Source organism: Nelumbo lutea, chromosome 4 (genome assembly GCF_056320005.1).
Source record: "Nelumbo lutea isolate HS-2025 chromosome 4, American lotus-T2T, whole genome shotgun sequence".
NCBI lineage: Eukaryota > Viridiplantae > Streptophyta > Magnoliopsida > Proteales > Nelumbonaceae > Nelumbo > Nelumbo lutea.
Genome location: NC_142687.1, coordinates 78407541 through 78433125, shown reverse-complemented (window position 1 = coordinate 78433125; position 25585 = coordinate 78407541). Strand labels below are relative to the sequence as shown.

General features: G+C 41.1%; 1 protein-coding gene, 1 non-coding gene and 1 pseudogene across 3 annotated transcripts; 1 reads left to right on the top strand and 2 right to left on the bottom strand.

Annotated features, from left to right (window-relative positions):
- The first annotated feature begins 2996 nt into the window (after positions 1-2996).
- On the top strand, positions 2997-8453 carry LOC148861206 (uncharacterized). Of its 2 annotated transcripts, none has more exons than XM_088941233.1 (2): positions 2997-3121; positions 6765-8453. In XM_088941233.1, the coding sequence occupies exon 2, from the start codon at positions 6862-6864 to the stop codon at positions 8050-8052; it is 1191 nt and encodes a 396-aa protein (XP_088797359.1). In that variant the 5' UTR covers positions 2997-3121; positions 6765-6861; the 3' UTR covers positions 8053-8453. The 2 variants fall into 2 exon arrangements, with proteins under 2 accessions (XP_088797359.1, XP_088797358.1); XM_088941232.1 differs by having other exon boundaries at positions 5996-8453.
- Positions 7240-7346, bottom strand: LOC148861207 (small nucleolar RNA R71). Its single transcript, XR_016095315.1, has one exon. It is a non-coding gene; the product is annotated as a small nucleolar RNA R71 (small nucleolar RNA).
- Positions 8454-15602: 7149 nt separating the features above from the next.
- Positions 15603-24787, bottom strand: LOC148861205 (gibberellin 20 oxidase 1-like; annotated as a pseudogene).
- Between the last annotated feature and the right edge of the window lie 798 nt (positions 24788-25585).

The following is a 25585-nucleotide window of genomic DNA, read 5'->3' as shown; positions in this document are numbered from 1 at the left end:
CCCACTCAGATGAATTCTCAGACTATCCCAACATACCCAGGTTTTGACCCCGCTAAGGATCTCACTGATTGGTATATCAAAGACAACCCAATCTGACACCTAGTGCAGCATCATAATCGAGTCTAGGGGTCGGGTGTAACTTTTCAGTTTTGCCCATCAATCTCCAAGGTCCAGGACAATACTGGAAATCTGGTCCAGTTCAAAGATTCAATTAATCATACATTGTATGTGCCTATGGTCTCACCCTGGCAGCTAAGACAGGCCACCCCAACCGACTTGGTGGCAGCACAGTGTCAGCCTTGTCAGGATAGGTCTCCCCAGACCGACCCACTAGCTGTGAACATTCTAAACTAACACAAGTCTTATTAAGTGTCCAGTTTAAGGGTATTACACAGAAACATACCAAGGGAACATGAATCAAATATGCACTTTTATTCGTTTACAATAAACTCATAAAGTACATCATCTTGATTGAAGCTAAGGGCATACAAAACTGTCTAACAAATATGTGTGATGTCGGCTTGGAAGATGATGCATAGTGTGGAGTTGTTTAGGGTGGGGCCGAAATGACAAGAGAGTTCTTGGTCATTACAAGTGCACCAGATGAACATCTATGAACTGATGGTTGATGGAACGGGGATACTGGTTGAGGTGGTGGTCTATTGACTATGGAAGTGGATGCAAATGTTGCCAGGGCTGATAGGGACAAAGTACTTCTGATGGGGGTGTGTGAAGTGGGTTTTCCATGATTTGAGATATCAACCAATCCACATTGGAACCTAAGACAATCATTATTTGCTTAAGCTCATTAAACTCTTGGTGGATTACGAACCAGTGAAAAGAAGCTGAACTTATTATGCAAAATGCAAAAAGGATGGAAAGAAGAGATGGTGAAAAGAAGATTTCTTAATGAAGCTTTCATTAAACATAACTGTGTAGTTCGCTTCTATTATCGTTAGAGAGCATTGGTAACATGTCCAGAGCTTTCAGGTTAATGTCATCTTGTTCTATCTTTTCTCCTATTCTTTTCCATCTTAAAGTAGCATTGATCCTCAAACAACGAATAACATATGCATGAAACATCACAAAGGGAAAACTTGTGCATGAATCCATCCATATATTTATTCTACATTAATTTCACTTTCACCTGCAAAGGTGATTATTTACTAGAGTAGAAGTAGAGAGTAACACTTCAGGTAGCAAGGTGGATCCCTTCAGCGACTGAACCTTTGAAAGGATGAAACCTGATGCCGAAGTACAAGTGGGTTTAGGGTAGTAGGGTCAATCAATGAAGTTAGGCCCAGATTTATCCATGCAAAAGATAACTTGGTAGAGTTGATAGTTGTTCGACTTGTCAAGAGTGCAGTCAATTGCAGGAGTTACTCCAGTTGCTTCTTTATGCTATGTTTGGTTTGAAGGAAAATGTAAGGAAAGGAAGGGAAAGGTAGGGAAACTTAGACAAAATTAGTGAAGATTTTGAAGGGAAAGGAAATCGATCACGTGGACGCCCAAAGATTGCGGAATAAGGGGGCGAATTTCAAATTTTTTTTTCTCCATTCAACTGGGAAATGAATTCCCCATTTAGAAAATCACATTTTCAATGATCATTCTTGAACCATAAACTGAACCAGATCTGAACCAAAAGGAGAAGGGAGAGATAATACCTAATACAGAGAAGTAGTATCTCCCAATGGAGGTGTTCAAGCCCAAGGAAGAATCCAAAATCTGCTCCCACTGAAGATGGCGCAGTGTAGGGTGGAGCAGAATCAGCAGTGTTCTTCCAAAAGAACTTGATCCTTCTCAACAATCACCTGAACGGCTTGTGAATACAACTCCCACCAATCTTTTCTCCAAAAGATTGGAATCAAGATCCAATCTTGATTTCTCCCAAGAACTGGAGATCGAACTGCTGTAGGTGGCGGCTGTAGGAAGGAGGCGGCAAGAGAGTATTTGCAGGGTGCAGATTCTTTCTTCTGTGATTTCAGCTCTGAAGACAATGATGTGTATTGCCTGTTTGTGATGTCTAAAGGTTGCGGCCCCCCTCTTCCTTTTATAGACTTAAAGGGATCAACAACTAATCCCATTAGGAGTTGCTAACCCAAATCATATCTGGATTAGAAGTCCCTTTAAGATAAGGGATAACCCTTATCTTATCTATAGATTAAATCAGCCATCTCCTAATCTAATTAGGAAGTTTTATTTAGATCTTGGACTCTCTAAGTGGATAGGGTGTGGGCCCAATCCTATCAGCTTATCCATCTCAGAATTCGCCCCTTAAGTGACTAATCAAATTAGCCTAGTTCAAATGGGCTTAAGGCCCATTTAAGGTTATGTATTCATTTACCCTTTCAAACTGCTGCCCAGTTGGGCTTCCTTGTATGGCATGGGACCAAAACATTGATCTACACATCATCCGCATGGGTTTAGCCCAGCCTTTGTGATGAACTTACAATTTATCTATAATTTTTGAGGACTTTAGCATGGATTTTTATGCCGGTTTTATTAATTTTTGCCTTAATTTAGCTTAATGCTAAGAATAGGTTCAGGGATAATCAATCCAAGAGAAGGAAGGAAAAAGGCAAGAAAAGAAGGTTCAAAAAGACCAATTTCAGTCCAGCCCGGTCGTGGAAGCAAGAGAGAGCACTTCGGCCCAAAAAGAGCAAGTGAATTCCTTGAGAAAACCCCAGAAAATAAAGCCTAGCTATGAGGAGAATTCAGCCCAGCAAGGAAGGCCCATTTTTAGCCCAAATAACAGCCTATAGTGTAGCCCACATGAGCTCAAAAGCAAGCTAAGTTGTAGCCCAAATAGCAGCCCAAAGGGAGCTAGGGGCGGCAACTTCTAGGAGTTTCTTGAAGAGAAGGAGGGAGCACTCTAGAAGGTTCATGAGGGGTGTAATACACCCCATTCTAGAGGCTTCAAGAAGGGGCAAGAGCCCCCTTGAAAAACTATATAAGGAGGCCTCTAGGAGGGGAGAAAGTTGTTCAATTGCTTGAGAGAAAGGCTCTCCCACTCTTAGAGGTTCAGCCACCTTGAGAGAAGAGAAGAGAAGAAGGCTAGGCGCAAGGAAGAAGAAGAAGAAGGGCTGAAGGAAGTTCAAGACAAGCAAGCTAGAAGAAGAAGGTGAGTTCGAATTGAGGGATTGTGATTCAAAGATTTTTTGTAATAAATCATTTGTAGTTTCATTCTCTTTTGATTTGAATTCAGTTTCTTAGTTATATGTTCTTTCTTCTTTCTCCTTGTTTCCATTCTTCCTTGATGTATTTCAGCTTGTAAAATTTCAGTTCAGCAATCTAATTCTTTTTTCATTCAAATGATCATGCATTGTACTTGAAGTTTCTTGAATAAGGGTGTGATTGCAGATCAATTCGGCCAACTAACCTTCAAATCTCAGATCTGAATTCTCAGATCTGAGATTGCAAGATCTGAATTGCTTGAAAGAGAATTCAGATCTGCAAATTTCAGATTGGGCGAATTAATCTACAGCTTGGAATTCCTAGAGTGCTTGAGAGAGACTCTAGGAATTCAGATCTACTATTCAAGAACTGAATTGAGTGCAAGGTTAGAGATAACTTGCACAATTCAGTTGGTGATCAATTCAGATTTGAATTGATGCCTTAGAAGTGTTTGAAGAAATGCATGCATGGGGATTAGATTCTTGCTAGAGATAGAAGAACCGTCACTCATGCATAGGATGAACATGCGCTTGAGAGAGGCTGTTCATGACCTTGGGGTTTCATCAAACCAAGGCTCAATCATGATTCATTCGAATGATCCAAATTGATAGATTGCTGAATTCTGAGATTGACATTTACTGCTTACTCTTCTAACCTGAATTGAAGGCAATTGGACCAATGATTTAGATAGATTTTAATTTAGGATTTCTTAGCTTTCATTAGAGTTTTGATTTATTTGTTGATCAGATAAGAAATGTTCAATTTAGTATTGGTAATTGTTTCCTAAATCCTCGTGGGAACGATACTTCACTCACTACTTTATTACTTGAACGGCTAGTGCACTTGCTAGTGTCACAATGAGCCACACATCAAGTTTTTGGCACCGTTGCCGGGGATTTAGAGAAGCAATATTAGGAAACATTGAGCATTCTTAATCTGATCTCATTCAGCATTGCATTCATAGTTGGGTTAATTTGCTAACTTTTTTATTTCAGCTTGGACTGCAACTGCTGTACTCATGTAGTTATGTTTCTTCTTTCTTAAGTAGATTACTCTCTTTTTCTGGTTTCAGTTTCATTTTAATAAAGGCATATTTGATTTCTATTCAATCTTGATGTTGTTCCCTTCAAAAAGAAAAAAAAAAGAAAAAAAATTTCACAAAAAACATGAGTGTTGCAGATCTGAGTTGCATTCGGCACTCAGATCAGCAGATTTCAGATCTGCAGCACTCAGCTGAAAAGAATTGCTTGTGTTTCAGAATTTTATTTCTTTTTCCATTACAAAAAAAAAATATATATATATATATATAAAATGAAAAGAAAAAAAAGGGAGATCTTTTGAACAACCAGAGGAGCAATTGAGAATTCGGATCAGAACTCAGATCTGAGTTCAGATCTGAATTCTGCTATTGCAGATCTGCAACAGTTCAGATCTGAGTTCCTCTGAACTCAGACCTGAACTGATGAAATTTTGAGGGGAATTAGGTGTCATCACCACCCCAATTCACCCTAGGGCACTTCTGCTATTCCCCAAAAATAAAAAAAACAATTTGGTAGCAATAACTGAAGGTAAGGCAATTGAGATTTCAGATCCGAACTCAGACTTGAGTTCAGACCTGAACTCTGCTATAGCAGAACTGCAATACTCAAAAAAAAAAAAAAAATCTGTTCTCAGCCCTTTATTATTCTTTTCTTTCGTTGCAAAAAGAAAAAAAATATATATTTAGATAGTGAAAAAAAAAAGAGAGAGAGAAAGAACCATGGAAACCAAGGATTCGGATCAGAACTCAGATCTGAGTTCAGATCTGAGTTCTGCTGTAGCAGATCTGCAACAGTTCAGATCTGAGTTCTCTTGAACTCAGACCTGAACTGATGTAAATTTAAAGGATAATTGGGGGTTATCGTCACCCCAATACACCCTACAAAAAATCTGCTATCTCCCAAAAACAATTGGATAGTCATGGTTGAAGAAATTCGGATCTGCAACCACCTAGATCTGAACTGGGGTTGTGAACAGAGCAGGATACAGGGCATACTTTGCTGTATTAAATAACTTGTACTCCGATCTATCTAAGCTGATTTGGTTGAAGAAAAGTATATTTAATCTGAGAATTTTTTTATGCCTCAAGAGATTTCATGAAAAGTGGCACTTCCACACCATTTTTCTATTAGAGTTCAGACCTATAGCAGGGCTACTATAGCAGACCTGCTACAGCAAGACTGAACCAGGGCAGGTTTTGAACAGGTTTGTATTACAATTAACATTACTAAATTGGCATTGTGAATTGTCCTAGGCAGATCTTTGAAATTTTTTTTTTCAAGATAGATAGCTCTGATTTCAGCTGTGCATGAATAGAAAGTCTAACAGATCTGAATGGGTGTGTGCAGCCGTGTGTACTACATTCCAATAAGTGTATACTCCATCAAGGGCTACATTGATGGAGCCATGTTTCTTCTCTTGATACTTGATTGTTCCATCCTTAGTTTCAGTTTTAATGTAGCTTATGCAAATCAAATTTCTCTTCTTCTTTTGGTTCTAAAAAAAAAAAATACAAATAAATAAATAAATAAATCTCAAAATGAGTTCAGATCTGAATTGCATTCATCAATCAGACCTGCACTCATCCAAAAAGATTTTGGTTGCATTGCTGTATTTTGTTTTAGTTTTCTTCCTTTAAAAAAAAAAAAAAAAAAAGAAGGAAAGAAAAGAAAAATAGAAAAAGAAAAGAAAAAGAAAATAAGATCCCAGCATCCACACCATGGTGAATACAGGTCTGATTTCAGATTATTTTTTTCTACTGATTGATTTCGGTTTTGTGCAGATCTGTATACAGCATGTTTCATTGCTAATATCAGTAGGTTATCCTACTGAATTGCTCAGTTTTAGTATGGCTACTCCATCTGGTGTTTGGTGATGCATAGCTCATCAAAACAGTGGGCTCAGATCTAATATTTAGTAGCCTTCCAATATGGAAATCAGACCTGAGCACAACTGTACTGTTATCAGCAGCTGCTATTATATTTATTGTTGTTCTTAGTGGCTTCTGAGATTTCAGAGCTGATCTCAATTTTGTGTAGAACTGATGTCTGAATTGCTATCAATCCTTTGTACATTGACTTCAGTTTAGTGTATTGACCTTCAGTAGCACAGAAGAGCCTTTTAATATGAAACTCAGACCTGAACACAATCACTGCTGATCCGCACTTGGCTGTCCTCAGTAGCTGCTAAGATTTCATAACTGTATATTACTGTTCTCAGTAGCTACTGAGATTTCAGCTCTCAGCAGTTTAGATCTGTGTAATTAAATCCCGTCCCTGATTTCAGCAATATAAAGAAGAGGAATTTGTAAACTGTTGTTCTACTCAGAGATTACTGAATTCAGACCTGTTTGTAAATTGCTACTGAATTCTGTATATTGAATAAAATGTTGATATGCTTTTAGTTAGCTGCATTTATTTATTTTAGGATGTAGGTTTGTATATTCCAATACTTCACTTTACATTTTCAGTTGTAATAGGATTAGTTATTTATTTTCTTTTGTGAATATTGGCCTTTTTATTGCTTTGACCTTTACAGTTTATGACAAGCAGACCTGAACTGGAAGAGATCCTTTACGACCCGGAGATTGAACGGACTCTCCGTGTCCGTTTGAGAGCTGCTAAGCAAGTCAGACAAGAAGCACAAGAAATGGCTGAACAAAGAACTATGATGGATTATGCCAAGCCTACCCTCACCGGGACTGTCTCCAGCATTATCAGGCCAACTATTGCTGCCAATAACTTCGAAATTAAACCGGCCATAATCCAAATGATACAAAATACGGTTCAGTTTTGTGGTATGGCCCATGAGGATCCGAATGCCCATATTGCTAACTTCTTGGAAATCTGTGACACCTTCAAACACAATGGGGTAAGTGATGATGCCATCCGGCTGAGGTTATTCCCATTTTCTTTGAAGGATAAAGCCAAAGCTTGGTTGAACTCATTACCGGCAGGATCTATAGCCACATGGGACGAAATGGCCAGCCGTTTTCTCTCTAAATATTTTCCCCCTTCTAAAACTGCTAAAATGAGGAATGACATCACTACTTTTTTCCAGCAAGAGGGGGAATCTCTCTATGAGTCCTGGGAACGTTACAAGGAGCTACTAAGGAGGGTTCCTCACCATGGCCTTCCGATTTGGCTGCAGGTGCAAACATTTTATAATGGTCTGACCGATTCAAACAAGACCATCTTAGATGCAGCAGCTGGGGGCTCCATAAACAATAAGACTCCCGAGGTTGCCCATGCACTCATCGAGGAGATGGCAGCCAATAACTACCAATGGCATTCAGAAAGGACACCAGTTAGAAAGCAGCATGGCCTTCATAATGTGGATACATACACAGCTCTCTCTGCACAAATAGGAGCACTTAGCAAAAAATTTGATGAGATGCAGATGGAAGCTATGCATATACAGTATGATAAGTGTGGGGGAGGCCATGATAGCACTGAATTCCAAGTTGGCAGTCAGACTTTTCAGTCCACAGAACAAGTAGACTTTGTTGGCAACTTTACAAGACAGCCAGGAAATCAGTACCATCATGCCCATAACCCCGGATGGAGAGGCCACCTGAATCAGCATGCACCTAAGCCTTTCCACCAAAACTTCTATCAGCCGGAACCAAAATCTAACTTGGAGGAGCTGATGACCAAGTTCATAGCTAGTGCGGAAAATAGATTTCAGAAAAACGAAACATCGATAAGGAACTTGGAAACTCAGGTTGGGCAGCTGGCACAGATGATTTCAGAAAGGGCTCCGGGTACCTTACCTAGTAACACCATGGTAAACCCAAGGGAACAAGAGGCTGTTGGGAGAATTCCCAATTCAGATACTTAGTCATAAACTGTCTTACTTGCTTTTTGTTTTTATTTTTCATAGCATTTAAGTTTAGTTAGTTTTTCTTAGAATTTAATTGAATAAAGATACTGATCTCCTCTTCTAGTTTGCAAGTGATTTCTAGCAGAAGAAGTTTTCCACCGACAACATATTGCAGAATTTAAGAATGATCTTCAGGGAAGTCCTCTAAATACCTCCTATTACTTGATGATGCTCTTGCTAGTTTTATTGTTACTGCCTAACACTACGAACATTGAGGACAATGTTCATCTTAAGTGTGGGGGAGTGAGCCCGAGGCTAGGGTATGGGGGCTGAAACCATGCACCCCAACACACATATGCAGGCAATGACATAACAAAAAAAAAAACAAAAAAAAAAAAAAAAAAAAAAAAAAAAAAGACTGGAACCCCTCAAGTTCATTACTATTTATTTGATGATTTTTTTAAGAAGGAATTCAATGAGTTGAGGGAGACTGATGTACTTGTTAAGTTTTTATTCTTGTAAATGACCCAATTTGATTTATGCAGGAGAAAAGGGGAGCTGAATATGCCTTTCAGCATGACTAGCCCTAACTTCCTTCATGTGTATGGAAGCCCTTGATTTCATTGTTAATGGTCAAGAGAGCTAGTGCACATCTGAAGTGCTAATTCTTGAGGTTCAATAATTGCAAAGAAGGACAAAAGCCCAAATTGACTCTGCTATTCTGAGCTGAATAGTAAAACTAGCAGCTTAGAACATGAGCCCTATTTACCTACCTCAAGCAAGTGACCAGTGTGAGATGGAGCATAAGATGCACTCACACCAAAAAAAAAAAAGAGAGAAAAGTGTGTGAGATGGAGCATAAAATGCACTCACACCGAAAAAAAAAAAAAAAAAAAAAAAAAAAAAAAAAAAAAGAAAAGGGTGAGATGGAGCATAAGATGCACTCACCCCTAGAATTAAGAAATTGTGGTGATAGCTAAGGTTCAAAGGGGCACTCTAAAGTTGAACTCTCATTGAGATTCAGTTACAAATGTGAAACTTAGTGAAATTTGATTATTAACCTTGACAATTAAGGAGCTGATTTATATATGAATTAGGAGTGAAGGCTAGACTATGATGAAATTCATATTCTCCTTTCCTTGGATCTGATACATATCTTAATTGGTAATTTACAAGAATAAGAGTTGAGCACTTACAAAAGTTCTCCGACTACTCAATGCATTTCTATCTTAAAAAGTTCACCAGGTAAATGGTGAGAATAGAAGGGGGGAATGTTAAGTTTATGGCTGATGTCTTTGCTTGAGGACAAGCAAAAGCTTAAGTGTGGGGGTATTTGATGAACTTACAATTTATCTATAATTTTTGAGGACTTTAGCATGGATTTTTATGCCGGTTTTATTAATTTTTGCCTTAATTTAGCTTAATGCTAAGAATAGGTTCAGGGATAATCAATCCAAGAGAAGGAAGGAAAAAGGCAAGAAAAGAAGGTTCAAAAAGACCAATTTCAGTCCAGCCCGGTCGTGGAAGCAAGAGAGAGCACTTCGGCCCAAAAAGAGCAAGTGAATTCCTTGAGAAAACCCCAGAAAATAAAGCCTAGCTATGAGGAGAATTCAGCCCAGCAAGGAAGGCCCATTTTTAGCCCAAATAACAGCCTATAGTGTAGCCCACATGAGCTCAAAAGCAAGCTAAGTTGTAGCCCAAATAGCAGCCCAAAGGGAGCTAGGGGCGGCAACTTCTAGGAGTTTCTTGAAGAGAAGGAGGGAGCACTCTAGAAGGTTCATGAGGGGTGTAATACACCCCATTCTAGAGGCTTCAAGAAGGGGCAAGAGCCCCCTTGAAAAACTATATAAGGAGGCCTCTAGGAGGGGAGAAAGTTGTTCAATTGCTTGAGAGAAAGGCTCTCCCACTCTTAGAGGTTCAGCCACCTTGAGAGAAGAGAAGAGAAGAAGGCTAGGCGCAAGGAAGAAGAAGAAGAAGGGCTGAAGGAAGTTCAAGACAAGCAAGCTAGAAGAAGAAGGTGAGTTCGAATTGAGGGATTGTGATTCAAAGATTTTTTGTAATAAATCATTTGTAGTTTCATTCTCTTTTGATTTGAATTCAGTTTCTTAGTTATATGTTCTTTCTTCTTTCTCCTTGTTTCCATTCTTCCTTGATGTATTTCAGCTTGTAAAATTTCAGTTCAGCAATCTAATTCTTTTTTCATTCAAATGATCATGCATTGTACTTGAAGTTTCTTGAATAAGGGTGTGATTGCAGATCAATTCGGCCAACTAACCTTCAAATCTCAGATCTGAATTCTCAGATCTGAGATTGCAAGATCTGAATTGCTTGAAAGAGAATTCAGATCTGCAAATTTCAGATTGGGCGAATTAATCTACAGCTTGGAATTCCTAGAGTGCTTGAGAGAGACTCTAGGAATTCAGATCTACTATTCAAGAACTGAATTGAGTGCAAGGTTAGAGATAACTTGCACAATTCAGTTGGTGATCAATTCAGATTTGAATTGATGCCTTAGAAGTGTTTGAAGAAATGCATGCATGGGGATTAGATTCTTGCTAGAGATAGAAGAACCGTCACTCATGCATAGGATGAACATGCGCTTGAGAGAGGCTGTTCATGACCTTGGGGTTTCATCAAACCAAGGCTCAATCATGATTCATTCGAATGATCCAAATTGATAGATTGCTGAATTCTGAGATTGACATTTACTGCTTACTCTTCTAACCTGAATTGAAGGCAATTGGACCAATGATTTAGATAGATTTTAATTTAGGATTTCTTAGCTTTCATTAGAGTTTTGATTTATTTGTTGATCAGATAAGAAATGTTCAATTTAGTATTGGTAATTGTTTCCTAAATCCTCGTGGGAACGATACTTCACTCACTACTTTATTACTTGAACGGCTAGTGCACTTGCTAGTGTCACAATGAGCCACACATCACTTTGTTACAAGGCCTGGCCGAATACACTGTTATGGACAGTGCACCTCCCGAAACCCATCAGATGGGATCTATGGGCCCAACACTTACCCTAAGTGGTCCTTGGGCCAAGCCACCTTGTAACACCCAGGGACCATGGGCAGATGCAAGATTAGCTCATCAGTTATTATCCTCAATGGTCTTACACTTAACCTCTCAGCCCATAATGATCATACACTGCCCGACAAAAGAGGACCTCTCCCTCGGCTACAAGGAACAGTGTTGCACTCTCTCTTATATGGATCCCGGGAATTAAAATCTTTTGCAAATCATTTCGAAACCATAAAATATATACTTTTATATCTCATATAAAATATATTTTTCAAAACAATTTTCAACGATTGAAATCGGCTGCTGGCAATCTTGGTTTCCATCAGTGAGAATGCATCCCCGATCATTACCTTTGTCTGACAAAGGGGCTAATCCTATCACTATGATCACCCACTCAGATGAATTCTCAGACTATCCCAACATACCCAGGTTTTGACCCCCGCTAAGGATCTCACTGATTAGTACATCAAAAACAGCCCAATCCGACACCTAGTGCTGTATCATAATCGAGTCTAGGGGTCGAGTGTAACTTTTTAGTTTTGCCCATCAATCTCCAAGGTCCAGGGCAATACTGGAAATCTGGTCCAGTTCAAAGATTCAATTAATCCTACAATTTATGTGCCTAGGGTCTCACCCCGATAGTTGAGACAAGCCACCCCAACCGACTTGGTGGCACCACAGTGTCAGCCTTGTCAGGATAGGTCTCCCTAGACCGACCCATTGACTATGAACATTCTAAACTAGCACGAGTCTCATTAAGTGTCCAGTTTAGGGGTATTACAGAGAAACATACCAAGGGAACATGAATCAAATATGCACTTTTATTCATTTACAATAAACTCACAAAGTACATCATTTTGATTAAAGCTAAGGGCATACAAAACTATCTAACAACTCCCATTTGCACTTAGGTCCAATTAGGTACTAGCCGGAGTCCTAGATTTTCCATGTGTTTCATAAACACTTTCTATGTTAGTTGCTTTGTCAATGGTTCTACCCCATTATCCGATGATGCTACCTCTTACTATCATCCTCCCATAGGTCCAGTGTTGTCATACAACAGTGGAATGGGTGATGTGCTGAATTCCAAATTCAGGAATGAACACCTTCTTCATAAGGCAGCCTCACTTACGGCAATGCGCTCGGCTTGGGTTGTGGACTATTAATTTGCTACTCAGGACCCTTGTTTGTTGAAATTCAGGAAACAACACATGAATCTATTGTGTAAACATATCCAAATGTATACTTTCTATCATCTGGATCCGACTGGATATCGGCATCTGTATACCCTTGGATCTGTAGTGAATTACCATCGAATACTACACAAAACTCTTTTGTCCTTCGAAGGTACTTTAGTATGTTTTTTTTTATAGCAGTCCAGTGCTCCTGCCCTGGGTTGGCGTGAAATCTGCTTACTACACTCACTGCCTGAGCAATGTCAGGACGAGTGCACTGCATGGCATACATGATGCTCCCTACGGCAGAGGCATAGAGAACATCTTTCATGCCATCAATCTCCTCAGAAGTCTTGGAAGACATCTTCTTGGAGAGAGTGACTCCGTGCCTGAAAGGAACATTTCCTTACTTGGAGTTTTCCATGCTGTATCTTTTGACTATTTTGTCAATGTAGGCAGATTGGGATAATCCTATTATCCACTTTGATCTATCTCTATAGAGTTGAAGACCCAGTATACAGGAGGTTTCTCCAAGATCTTTCATGGAGAATTGCTGTGAAAGCCATAGTTTCACCGTAGTCAACATTCCTACATCATTCCCAATGAGCAGAATGTCGTCTACATATAGAACCATGAAAGTAACCTTATCTCCACTGTACTTCCTGTAAACACAGGGTTCATCCAGATTTTGCTCGAAGTCAAACGATTTGATAGTAGAGTCAAAACGAATGTTCCAACTCTAGAAGCTTGCTTAAGTCCATAAATGGATCTATTGAGTTTACACACCATGTTTTCCTGACCCGCAGCTATGAAGCCTTGCGACTGCTGCATATAGATATCTTCAGTAAGATCTCCATTCAAGAATGCAGTTTTGACATCCATTTGTGAAATCTCATAATCATGGTATGCTGCTACAACTAGCAGGATCCTAATGGATTTAAGCATGGCAACAAGCGAAAATGTTTCCTCATAATCGATGCCCTCTTTCTGAGTGTACCCTTTCGCCACCAGACGAGCTTTGAAGGTCTCAACCCTACCATCGGGGCCCTTCTTCCTCTTGTAAATCAATTTGCAACCGATTGCTTTTACCCCAGAGGACGGATCTACTAGAGTCCAGACTCCATTGGTCTCCATTGAGTCCATCTCTGCACCCATGGCCTCCACCCACTTCTGGGAATCTATGTCCAACATAGCTTCCGCGTAAATCACGGGATCCTCCTCACTAGTCAAGGTTTCCACCAGGTAACTATCCTGGTCATAACCATAACGGACTGGTGGCCTAGATACCCAATGGATCTTCTAGGTTGGTCACTACCTAGAACTTGTGGGAGATCTCCCACTGCTCCTAAGCTCTCCTCATCAAGAACAATTTCCTGGCAATGGGTGTCCAGGATGTAATCGGTCTCCAAGAAATGGGCATTTCGACTACAGAACACTTTCTGCTCACTTGGGTCATAGAATAGGTAACCTACAGAGTATTTTGGGTAGCCTACAAATAGGAAATGGCTGGTCTTGGATTCTAACTTGTCTGCACTCGTTCATTTAACGTGTGCTGGACAATCCCAAATCTTCAAGTGTCTGACACTTGGTTTTTTCCGGTCCGAAGTTCATATGGAGTGTTCGGAACCGATTTGGTTGGAACCCGATTTAGCACATAAATTGCAGTATCTAATGCGTAACCACAAAAGGATGTGGGTAACTCTGAGTGTATGAGAAGTGACCTGACCATATCCAATAAGGTCATATTCCTCCTCTTTGAAACACAGTTAAGTTGTGGTGTAGCAGGAGGAGCTAATTGTGATACTATCTCATTGTCCTTTAAGTAGTCCCTGAATTCGTTAGAGAGATACTTGCCACCTTGATCTGATCGAAGGGCCTTAATTTCTCTCCCTAACTGTTTCTTGACCTCTTGTCTAAACTCTTTGAACTTTTCAAAGGGTTCAGACTTGTGTCTCATTAGGTACACATAACCATATCGTGAGAAATCATCTGTGAAGTTGATGAAATACACGTGTTGATTCCATGTCCTAACACTCAGGGGACCACATACATCAGTATGTATTAGGTCAAGTGTGCCTGTACATCTTTCAGGCTTACTGTTAAATGGCCGTTTCGTTATCTTGCCTTGTAGGCATGACTCATAGGTGGGAAGATCTTCTACAGTTAGAAAATCCAAAGGACCATCCTTTACCAACCTTGTGATTCGGTCTACACCGATGTGGCCAAGTCGGTAATGCCACAGACACGTGGGATTAACTGTATCACGGGCTCTCTTCTTGGGGATTTCATCCGACGTAGTTTCGGTTATGTTAGTTTCTAGAGAATGATGTAGAACATAGAGATCGTTCTCCAGTTCCCCGTATGCGATGAATCTGTTATTTCTTTTAATATAATCGTATTACTAGAGAAGGCAGAATAACCATCTACACACAGTTTTGAAACAAAAATCAAATTTCTTCTTAAATTTTGTACAAAAAGACAATCTTTGAGTGTAATTTTTCTTGTTCTAAAAATTAACTCCATGGTTCCTATTGCCGCAGCTGCAACAGTTGCTGTAGTCCCCAAGTAGAGAGTGACTTCTCCTTCACTCATCCTTCTGCTTTCCTTGAACCCCTGCAGTGAGTTACACGCATGAGTTGAAGCCCCAGAGTCAATACACCAAGACACAGAAGCTACCAATAAATTGGTTTCTATAACACAAGTTTCAAAATTACCTTTCTTGGATTCCAGGTAGGCAGGACAATTTCTTTTCCAGTGGCCGGTCTTCTTGCAGAAGTGACAGGCATTTCATGCTTTGTCTTTCTTCTGCTTCTTTCCCTTAGTGACCTTCTTTTGAGGCTTCTTTGCCTTCCTCTTTCTCTTTCCCGTCTTGCTAGCTTCAACAAGCATAACTACAGGATCATCCTTTCTAATCAGTTCTTCGACTCTTTGCAACATATTGTTGAGCTCTTGCAAGCTGACATTCAGCTTGTTCATGTTATAGTTCATGATGAACGGATTAAAGGAATGAGGCAAAGAATTAAGGATAGCATCTATCTGGGTTGCAAGGTCCAGCCCGGATCCAAGAGCCTCCAGTTCGTTGATGTATCCCATCATCCGAAGATAATGGTCATGAACTTGTTGGCCCTTGGACATTTGTGTGGTCATGAACTGTTTCAAGACCTTTTGTCGAGTAGAACGATTATGCTCTTCATACATCGTCCTCAGACTGTCCAATATGTCCTTGGCAAGTTCGATCTGATCAAGCTGCCTCTGTATTGGGTTGTCCATTGAGGCAATGATGTAACACCGAGCTAGGGAGTTTTTCTCCTCCCATTCCTGATAGTCTCTCCTTCGGGCCTCAGAAGCCCTGTCACCCAGACGCTATGGGGCAGGATTCTTTGCCACTTTGTCCAGCTTTTCAGAAGCTAGGACCAGCATAAGGTTCCTATACCAGTCGGTATAGTTTGGGACCTTAGGGTTGTTGTCATCAAGAACCTTTGCAAAAGATTTGTTTGCCATTTTCTGATAAAAGAGCAAACATCAGTCCACAACCTAATTTGATTCGTGTTCATTTCATAGATATGGATTTTAATCTACGATCCATTTTCATTTATTCATCTCTGAGATTTCCCTCTTTTCTCAGTGACGGAGACTTCGGGTTGCCTTTGGAAATGTGGGAAATCACATAGGATGCATGGAGCCAACTATTTCAGCTGCATAACCCCACCACCTTTCTGTGAAGGATCACATCCACTCATCTTATGAGTTTTCCCTTTGGCCTCTGTCAGACAAGGTTCAGAGCCATTTTTAGGTAAACCTTTTTGTCCAGTGAGTGTTTACCCATCATATTCGTGAACACCAAGGTACCATGAGAGAGTTTCCATTTTCTGGTGAAGCCCCTCCCACATCGGTCTATGACGCTCCTATCATCTTATGAAACACTCAGACAAGCCCAACAGCAAATGGATAGCCCATTTTTTTGTGTGTTTCCTCATTACTGAATGACCCATCCTCATGCTAATGATGGAAGGACTTTAGAGAGTTCATCATATGAATATCCCTATCACGTGCACTCATATTGCTGGAGGGAACAGTTAATTACACCCTAGTTTGATTTAGGTCAAACCAAAGTAGCTCCCATTGACTTTCAGAAAGTTAGATTTCGGTGGGCCTTAAATCGGCTAGAGTTCTACACGTAACCTCTCAATAAGGTGTGGGGCCCACCACTGAGGGAGGTCATCCAATGACCAAAAGGGACACCATGGCAATGATGTGCATTCAGCAATGGTGTGCGCAAGAGCCACTGTCGAATGTGCATGGGCCAAGCACTTATGGCCCATGTACGAAGCACATCACACATCCAAACATCTCATATAGGGATAAATTGATCCAATCAATTAATTATCTGTAAGGCCCATTGGAAGCCCGCTAAAATCCATTATATTAACCATTAATATTATCTAGGTATATGGGCTGAATTAGGCTTACCCAATTCGGCCCATATAGCTTTATCCTTTGAAATGGGCTTTTAGCAGTTTTAACTATTTAAAACTAGGCCTTTACAGGTTGGGCTGAATTAACCATTTAATTAAATATCAATCCTCAGGCCCATTAGTGGGAAAATTAGGGCTGACTTTCAGCCTTGATTAAACCCTAGATTTGGTCCAAACTGTTTGAACCAATCTTGGTTCGAATGGGTCTAGGGTTTGATCTTTAATTAAATCGTTAATTCAAGAAAATAATCTGAAATTAAATAACTGATAAAAGAAAAAAAAGAATTAGTTAATCAGGGCTGTTCGCACACTCCATCCTACAAAACAGAGGTTAGATCACAGATTGCAGTTTCACAAACTGCAAATCACAGATAGCGAATGTCCCATCTGTGAAATCTCCTTCTCTGCGCCGCCATCTTCGATCCAAAAAGAAAAGTAAATAGAAATCCTATTTCTATTAATTATTACATCAGATGGAATGCTTATACATTGAGTCTAAAAATAAAAAAAAATAAAAAAATTATTTACAGACCAAATGTAATAAATAAATTCAATAAACTGCAAATCTTGCAGTTCTCCCTACGCAAACCAAGAATTCGATCTCCTCTTGTACGAACAACCCATAAATCAAGAAAATCATATAGAACTATTCTAAATAATAATAAGATTTATATAAAATTAATTTTAGATTATTTGCCCATCAATTTTTGGAACAAATTTCCCAAAAGCCATATCTGCGTAAATTGGGTAGAACGCCTTCTCCCTACTTGCGCAGGTTCAGATCTGAAACAATATGGTTCAAGATTTAAACCATGGCTCTAATACCACTGAAGGGATAGGAAATCCATCACATGGACGCCCAAAAATTACGGAATAAGGGGGCGAATTTCAAAATTTTTTTCTCCCTTCAACTGGGAATCGAATTCCCCATTTAGAAAATCACATTTTCAATGATCATTTTTGAACCATAAACTAAACCAGATCTGAACCAAAAGGAGTAGAGAGAGATAATACCTAATACAGAGAAGTAGTATCTCCCAATGGAGGTGTTCACGCCCAAGGAAGAATCCAAAATCTGCTCCCACTGAAGATGGCGCAGTGCAGGGTGGAGCAGAATCAGCAGTGTTCTTTCAAAAGAACTTGATCCTTTTCAAGAATCACCTAGACGGCTTGTGAATACAACTCCCACCAATCTTTTCTCCAAAAGATTGGAATTAAGATCCAATCTTGATTTCTCCCAAGAACTAGAGATCGAACTGCTGTAGGCGGTAGCTGCAGGAAGGAGGTGGCAAGAGAGTATTTGCAGGGTGCAGATTCTCTCTTCTATGATTTCAGCTCTGAAGACAATGATGTGTATTGCCCATTTGTGATGTCTAAAGGCTGCCGCTCCTCTTCCTTTTATAGAATTAAAGGGATCAGCTCCTAATCCAATTAGGAGTTGCTAACCCAAATCATATCTGGATTACAAATCCCTTTAAGTTAAGGGATAACCCTTATCTTATCTGCAAATTAAATCAGCCATCTCCTAATCTAATTAGGAAGTTTTCAGATCTAAATCTTTTTTAGATCTTGGACTCTCTAAGTGGATAGGGTGTGAGCCCAATCCTATCAGCTGATCCATCTCAGAATTCGCCCCTTAAGTGACTAATCAAATTAGCCCAGTTCGAAATGGGCTTAAGGCCCATTTAAGGTTATGTATTCATTTATCCTTCCAAACTGCTGCCCAGTTGGGCTTCCTTGTATGGTGTGGGACTCAAACATTGGTCTACACATCAGCCACATGGGTTCAACCCAGCCTTTGTTATAAGGCCTAGCTGAATACACTATTATGGACAGTGCACCCCCTAAAACCCATCAGATGGGCTCTATGGGCCCAACATTTACCCTAAGTGGTCCCTGGGCCAAGCCACCTTGTAACACCCAAGGACTGTGGGCAGATGCAAGATTAGCCCATCAGGTATTATCCTCAATGGTCTTACACTTAGCCTCTCTACCCATAATGATCATACACTACCCGACAAGAGAGGACCTCTCCCTCGGGTGCAAGGAACAGTGTTGCACTCGCTCTTATATGGATCCTGGGAATTAAAATCTTTTGCAAATCATTTCGAAACCATAATATATATACTTTTATATCTCATATAAAATATATATTGCAAAACAAATCTCAACGACTGAAATCGACTGCCGGCAGTCTTGGTTTCCATCAGTGAAAGTGCATCCCCGATTATTACCTTTGTCCGACAAAGGGGCTGATCATGTCACTATGATCATCCACTCAAATGAATTCTCAGACTGTCCCAACAAACCCAGGTTTTGACCCCCACTAAGGATCTCACTGATTGGTACATCAAAGACAGCCCAATCCGACACCTAGTGCTGTATCATAATCGAGTCTAGGGGTTGGGTGTAACTTTTTAGTTTTGCCCATCAATCTCCAAGGTCTAGGGCAATACTAGAAATCTGGTGCAGTTCAAATATTCAATTAATCCTACACTGTATGTGCCTAGGGTCTCACCCCGGTAGCTGAGACAAGCCACCCCAACCGACTTGGTGGCACCACAGTGTCAGCCTTGTCAGGATAAGTCTCCTCAGACCGACCCACTGGCTGTGAACATTCTAAACTAACACGAGTCTCATTAAGTGTCCAGTTTAGGGGTATTACACAGAAACATACCAAGGGAACATGAATCAAATATGCACTTTTATTCATTTACAATAAACTCATAAAGTATATCATTTTGATTGAAGATAAGGGCGTATAAACTATCTAACAGATTTCCCTACCTTTCCTTTCTTCCCTATTTTTTCCTTGAAACCAAACACAGCCTTAATGACTCGTGTGAATCTCTCCGTGCTGTAAAACAACCCGGTGGGTTCGATTCCTGCATCGATCATTAATTATTGTCCACAACAATGGCGATCATATATACTGATAATTAATGAAGCTCCTCAAATTAAACACATATAAGGCCACAGATCAAGAAATTAGTGGGAGAAGAAGCTATATATCGTCATCTTCGTATTATAACACTACCTCCTTCTTTTGAGGATTTTCAGGATATCCATTCTATCCTTGAGGTCGAGGCCTGCTTTAAAGAAATCATAGACTCTCGAAGAGAGAGAGTGTGCAGGTGCCAAATACTTGGTCCACTCGAGAGACCAGAATTCGCTGTAATTGCTTGGGCATGAATACGAGGGCCAGTTGGTTAGCATTCTATCTACAGCCATGAAAATGATATAATTAATATCACAGGGAAGTAAACAAATTAATTAGTAGCTCCTGCCTCCTGACGATCTAGAAGAGGAAGATTAATCGAAGCAAAATTAAAACAGCTAGCTAGCGAGAGATCGAGCAAGAGAATAGAGAAAAGGTACGTACCTCGAACAACAGATCGAGAGAGTTGCTGGCGTCACAATTCCTCAGCTTTTTCCCATTACTGTCAAATGCAAAGATGCCATGCATGGTAAAACCCTCTGAAATCGTTACAATACTGGTTGGAAAGCAACAACCTTGTACAGACGCACAGAACGACCCTGGCCACTAAACAAAGCAAAAATAATGGTATGAACAGTTGGTAGAAAATGGTAGAGAATACACGATACAGCCATATACGTATACATATTATAGACACAGAGTATGTTAAGGCACATGGGTATTTCGTCTTGTCCTTTCTATCGTTGATTGATGAAAACCGGAGAATAATGTGGGTCATAGGGTGTTGGGCAGGTGGGAAGAGAGTAGACATGACATAAAATTATGATTCTGAGTTAACGGTGGTCCAGCCTCCAACGGACTAAGGACAGAAGAAGCAGCTAGAATTAGAAGACGTAGCGACTTTATTGAATTATGTGGAGACTGGAGAGTTGAGTTATATATATATATATATATAAATTATTTTAATATTTTAGGCCTTGTTTGTTTTATTTAATTAGTTAAAGTATATTTATTTGGGTAAGTATTTTTTAGCTAGGCAAAACTTGATAGGATATGTGAGGTTTAATGTTATTATAAATTACAAGTTATTCTGATTTACCCATCTTACAATAAAGAGATAGATATTTTTGGATACCCTCGACTATAGTAGAATCTAATATATATGAATATGGTAATTAATTTATTGATTAACCAACTTATGCCTCGTTAAAGACCTATTAAAATCATGCATCTATTTGTGTTTATTTGACGAACCATTACCTTCACACTGCCCAGAATGGAACTCCATAGATTCAATGACTGTTTATTATTACTACCTAACGGACAAAATATATAATAAAATTCTTTTAATACATAACCGACATAGAACATTTGACCATATATTATATTTCCTCCCTAAGTTGATATCCGCCATTCCTCCTCTATTACCACATCTCTTACGTCCTTGTCCATCTCCAGATATTATCAAATCAAAATATTAGATTGTAGCGATAAATTTTTGTCGTGAATCATCAATTTGATGCATGTAAAGAAGATCAGCACCCACCATTGACTGGTCTACATTTTTTAGGGCAATTTCCTTTAATTTATTGTAATAGTTACTTCCCCTGAATTTTAAAAAAATTAGACAAAAACCTCCATTCCGTCATTGACGCACACAGAAAACGTTATCTGATATATATATTTTTAAATACCGATTTTATCCTTCATTTTGAATGCTCTTTAACTTTAACTATTGATATTCATCTTGGATGCTCTAAAGGGTACACCACCTTATTTACCCTTGGACAGAGAAAGAAAGTCTGAGATTTCCTTGGTGTTTTATTGTTAACAACAGCTCTATGCAAGCAATTCTAGTACTGTCGACAACCGGAAACAAAAGAAATTAATCCTACAAAATATAAATGACTCATTCCATTCCTGCACATAAATATAACTATTGATCTTATTAATCATACAATGAACATATTACTGACGTTGACGACAAAAGCTTCAGGGTTGGGACTTATCATACAATGAACATATTACTGATGTGGTCTTGATGAAGGATGGTTAAAGAGGTTGGATCACAGTGAGGTCCCTATTCCAAGGGTGGGTTCTAGCTTCTGGTACTGCGGATAGTAGTTAAGCCTCATTATTGAATCATTTCCTTCAAAAAAATCTCAGAAATGGGTAGGACCTACTCCAAGGCTCATTCGTAAGAGCTCCATGATATATACCGAGAGAGAGAACTCATAGCTTCATTGGTACCCCCTCCTATGTGAACCGAACCAACGAAATAGAGGACAAACACGACAAGAAAACACGTACATCAATTAATTAAGCAACAAAGTTTGAGAAAATATTCAAGGAAAAATAGAGGAAATATTCACTCATGACGTTGAGGAAATATCCTTCCACGGTTTTGTGTGGTTGTTGGTGGGCTGAATAGCTGAAGGAAAGGGTCTTTCCAAGGTAGTTTGAAGAAGTATCTAGTAAACCTACCAGCATATCCACAGTTCTTGCTGGTCTTCCTCTAAGCCCAATGCTTTTCGTGGAGTGGCATGTCAAAGAACAAATCCATGTAGCAATGACCATCAACTATGAATCGAGCTTTTACTCCATGATTTAAAAGAAGAAAGAAGTCATGTTTCTTATATGCCTCCCCCACAAGCCTCAGTGCTTCCCAGGCTGCAATTGGGTCACTAGAAAGGAACCCACCTAATGCAGCACGATTTGGGCACTCTTAGCTGCCAGAGACTTGGCTCCTAGCTGTGACGAACGGGACCTGAGAGGAAGAGGAAGGTGATGGGTTCCCGGGGAGCTCTCCTGGCGGGAACACTCCAATGGCTAGTTAGAACTCGTGAGGAAACTCAAAGAAGACATAGAGAGTTAAGAGTGCTGAAAGTGCTAGCTTCAATACCTTAGCTTCGTGAGGGTTGGGGTCCTTTTATACCAAAGCTCGGTCACATCAGGCGTAACCGCCACTGCCCTAGCCGTTACCGCTAGGGCAGGGGTGGTAGGTGCAGGCTACTACTGCAAGGTACAGACTCGATAGGCGTGCCATGCTTTTCAGAGACGGCAGGCAGAACGCTGCCCAGCAAGGGATCCGATCATTGCCACTGGATCCGGTAGGTACGAGTGTCAGGCAAGCACAAATGTTAGGCAGATCTCCCTGCAGTCTACCGAGCTACCATACACCGAACCACCTAGGGCAGATTTACCTTGCACCGAGGTGCCGAGGTACACCGAGGTGCTCGCACTGGAGGCAAGCCTTAAGCAAGTTCGAACAGGAGTCTCGATGATGCTGCCCTGAGGTGTTTCTCCCTTGGGACACTTAGCCAAAAGCCGGGGTGCTCCCTTCTTAGGAAGGGAGAGCTCGGGGCCCCTTAGGAGGAGCTTGGGTCTCAAGAGGAGCTCGGGTCCCCTTGCATGGGGGAGCTTGGGGAGCTCCACCTTCAAGCTTGGGGCGAACTGGGCCTTGCTACTCAGCAGGTTGTCACACCTGCCAAGTCGTTTGGTCAGGCCTCGGCAAGCTTGTTACGTCGAGTTGCGGCCAGGCTGCCACGCTGACTAGTCGCTTATGCCAGGTCATATACACGTGTCCCCTTGTTATAGGGTCAGGCCGAATCACCGTACATCAATTGCCCCCCACTCCACGTGCTAGGGGTGTTGACCTAGCGCGGGGAGTCCGCAGTCTGCCGGGTGGATTCGACTCGGAGTCCAAACTTGCCTGCCAGCTCACAAGTTGGATCGGTTTTTTGCTCGGTTCTTCCAGGCACAGCTCGGGTCACGTGTGGTCTACGCACTGACGTCACGCGAGTTATAGACTCTGCCGACGTCAAAAAATGTGCTAAACTGATCTCACCTCGAAGGTCGCATAGCTAGTTTTCATGAGGACCGTCAGATCATTTCGATCTCAATCGTTGATGCCCGCATATAGTGGCTATAAATAGCGGGGGTCCTGGCCATTTTCCTTCACCACTAACCTTTAGCTGTAGTTTTGAGCTTGGGTCCAAAGCCTCCAACTCGGGTCAGTTCTCTTCCAGTCCGGTCTATTTCTCTCTGGTGAGTCACCCTATCTCTTCTCTAGTTTCAGTTATGTTTTCCTTTGATAGCCTATTAGACGAGCCCGAGGTGCTCGAGGTGGGTACCTCAGCTCAGGGTAACCCTACCGGAGTCCAGTCTCCCGAGGCACAAGAGGCCTTGGGTAACGAGCCGCGGGTGGCCTCGGGTAATTAGGAGTCCACCTCTCACTGCCAAATGGATATCAAAACTTCATTCTTGAATGGAGATCTTACTGAAGATATCTATATGCAGCAGCCGCAAGGCTTCATTGTTGCTGGTCAAGAACACATGGTATGTAAACTTAATAGATCAATTTATGAACTGAAGCAAGCTTCTAGGAGTTGGAACATCCGTTTTGACTCTGCTGTCAAATCGTTTGACTTCAAGCAGAATCCCGATGAGTCCTGTTTTTACAAGAAATCCAGTGGGGATAAGGTTACCATCTTGGTTCTGTATGTAAATGACATTCTACTCATTAGGAATGATGTAGGAATGTTAACTATGGTGAAAGTATGGCTTTCACAGTAATTCTCCATGAAAGATCTTGGAGAAGCCTCCTATATGGAGAACTCCAATCTGCTTACATTGACAAAATAGTCAAAAGATACAGCATGGAGAACTCCAAGAAAGGAAATATTCCTTTCAGGAATGGAGTCACTCTCTCCAAGAAGATGTCTCCCAAGACCTTTGAGGAGATTGAGGGCATGAAGGACGTTCCCTATGCCTCTGCCGTAGGGAGCATCATGTATGTCATGCTGTGCACTCGGCCCGACATTACTCAGGCAGTGAGTGTGGTAAGCAGATTCCAAGCCAACCCAAGGCAGGAGAACTGGACTGCTGTGAAAAACATACTTAAGTACCTTCGAAGGACAAAAGAGTTTTGTCTGGTATTCGATGGTAGCTCACTACAGATCCAGGGGAGCATGACCTTGATGAGGTCGTGATCCTCTGAGAGCAGTTCATAGCCGGGCTACACCTTCCCTTCCACCCACTCATAGTGGAGATCCTGAAACACTTCAACATTACGATAGACCAGCTTCACCCTAACTCAGTCCGTAACATGGTTGGGACCACCAAGAACCCGACATCATACTCGACAAGAAGACTAGGGAAGCATTCCAATCGTGGGTTGAGATCAGTTGTGATTTCAAAGATTATATCACCGAGGGTATGATCTTCCAGGCTGGCTTGAGCTCGGGTAGGTAGCTAGTACCTTAGTTGTTTGGCCTGCTCCTTTCTTTTACTCGAGTACTAGTGCCGAGCTCTGTTGCAGGTCCCATGGAGGCAGACAAGCACAAGGGAGATTGGCTCTTCAAGCATATGAAGGGGAGGAAGAATCGGGCTGCTAAGAGAGCCCCTATCGAGTCACCGCCAACCTCCACTCCCGAGCCCAAGCTTCCACCAGCTCCAACTTCCAAGCTTGAGCTCCCTGGGGCTCCTCCGTTCATTGACTTGGAGGAATCCATACCACCAAGGGAGCTCAAGACCTTAGTTGAGCTCGCTACGAGGGCAGCAGCTGAGGCCGAGGCGGCCACCGGGGCTACTGATGTAGTAGCTGAGGTCTCCGTCGAGCCCATCCATAGAGCCGAGATGGTGGTCTCCAGCTCGGGGATCCCAGATTAGGGCCGAAGTATCTTGGTACCCTAGTGCAGTCTTCGGAAGAGTAAGGGGGCCATTTACTCTAAGGAAATTTCAGTCTGGGCCAGAATGCTCAACCCTACTCAGCTTGGAGCCCGGGCTGCCACCCACACTATGGTGGTAAGTTCTCTTCTCTTCCCTTTTCTTTCATATACATGTTTCTTCGGTACTAACTAACTTCCTTTGTTAGAAGAACTCTACCGTGCACACCCTCGCTCTTCAGTCTGAGATGAACTTGAAGCGAGCTC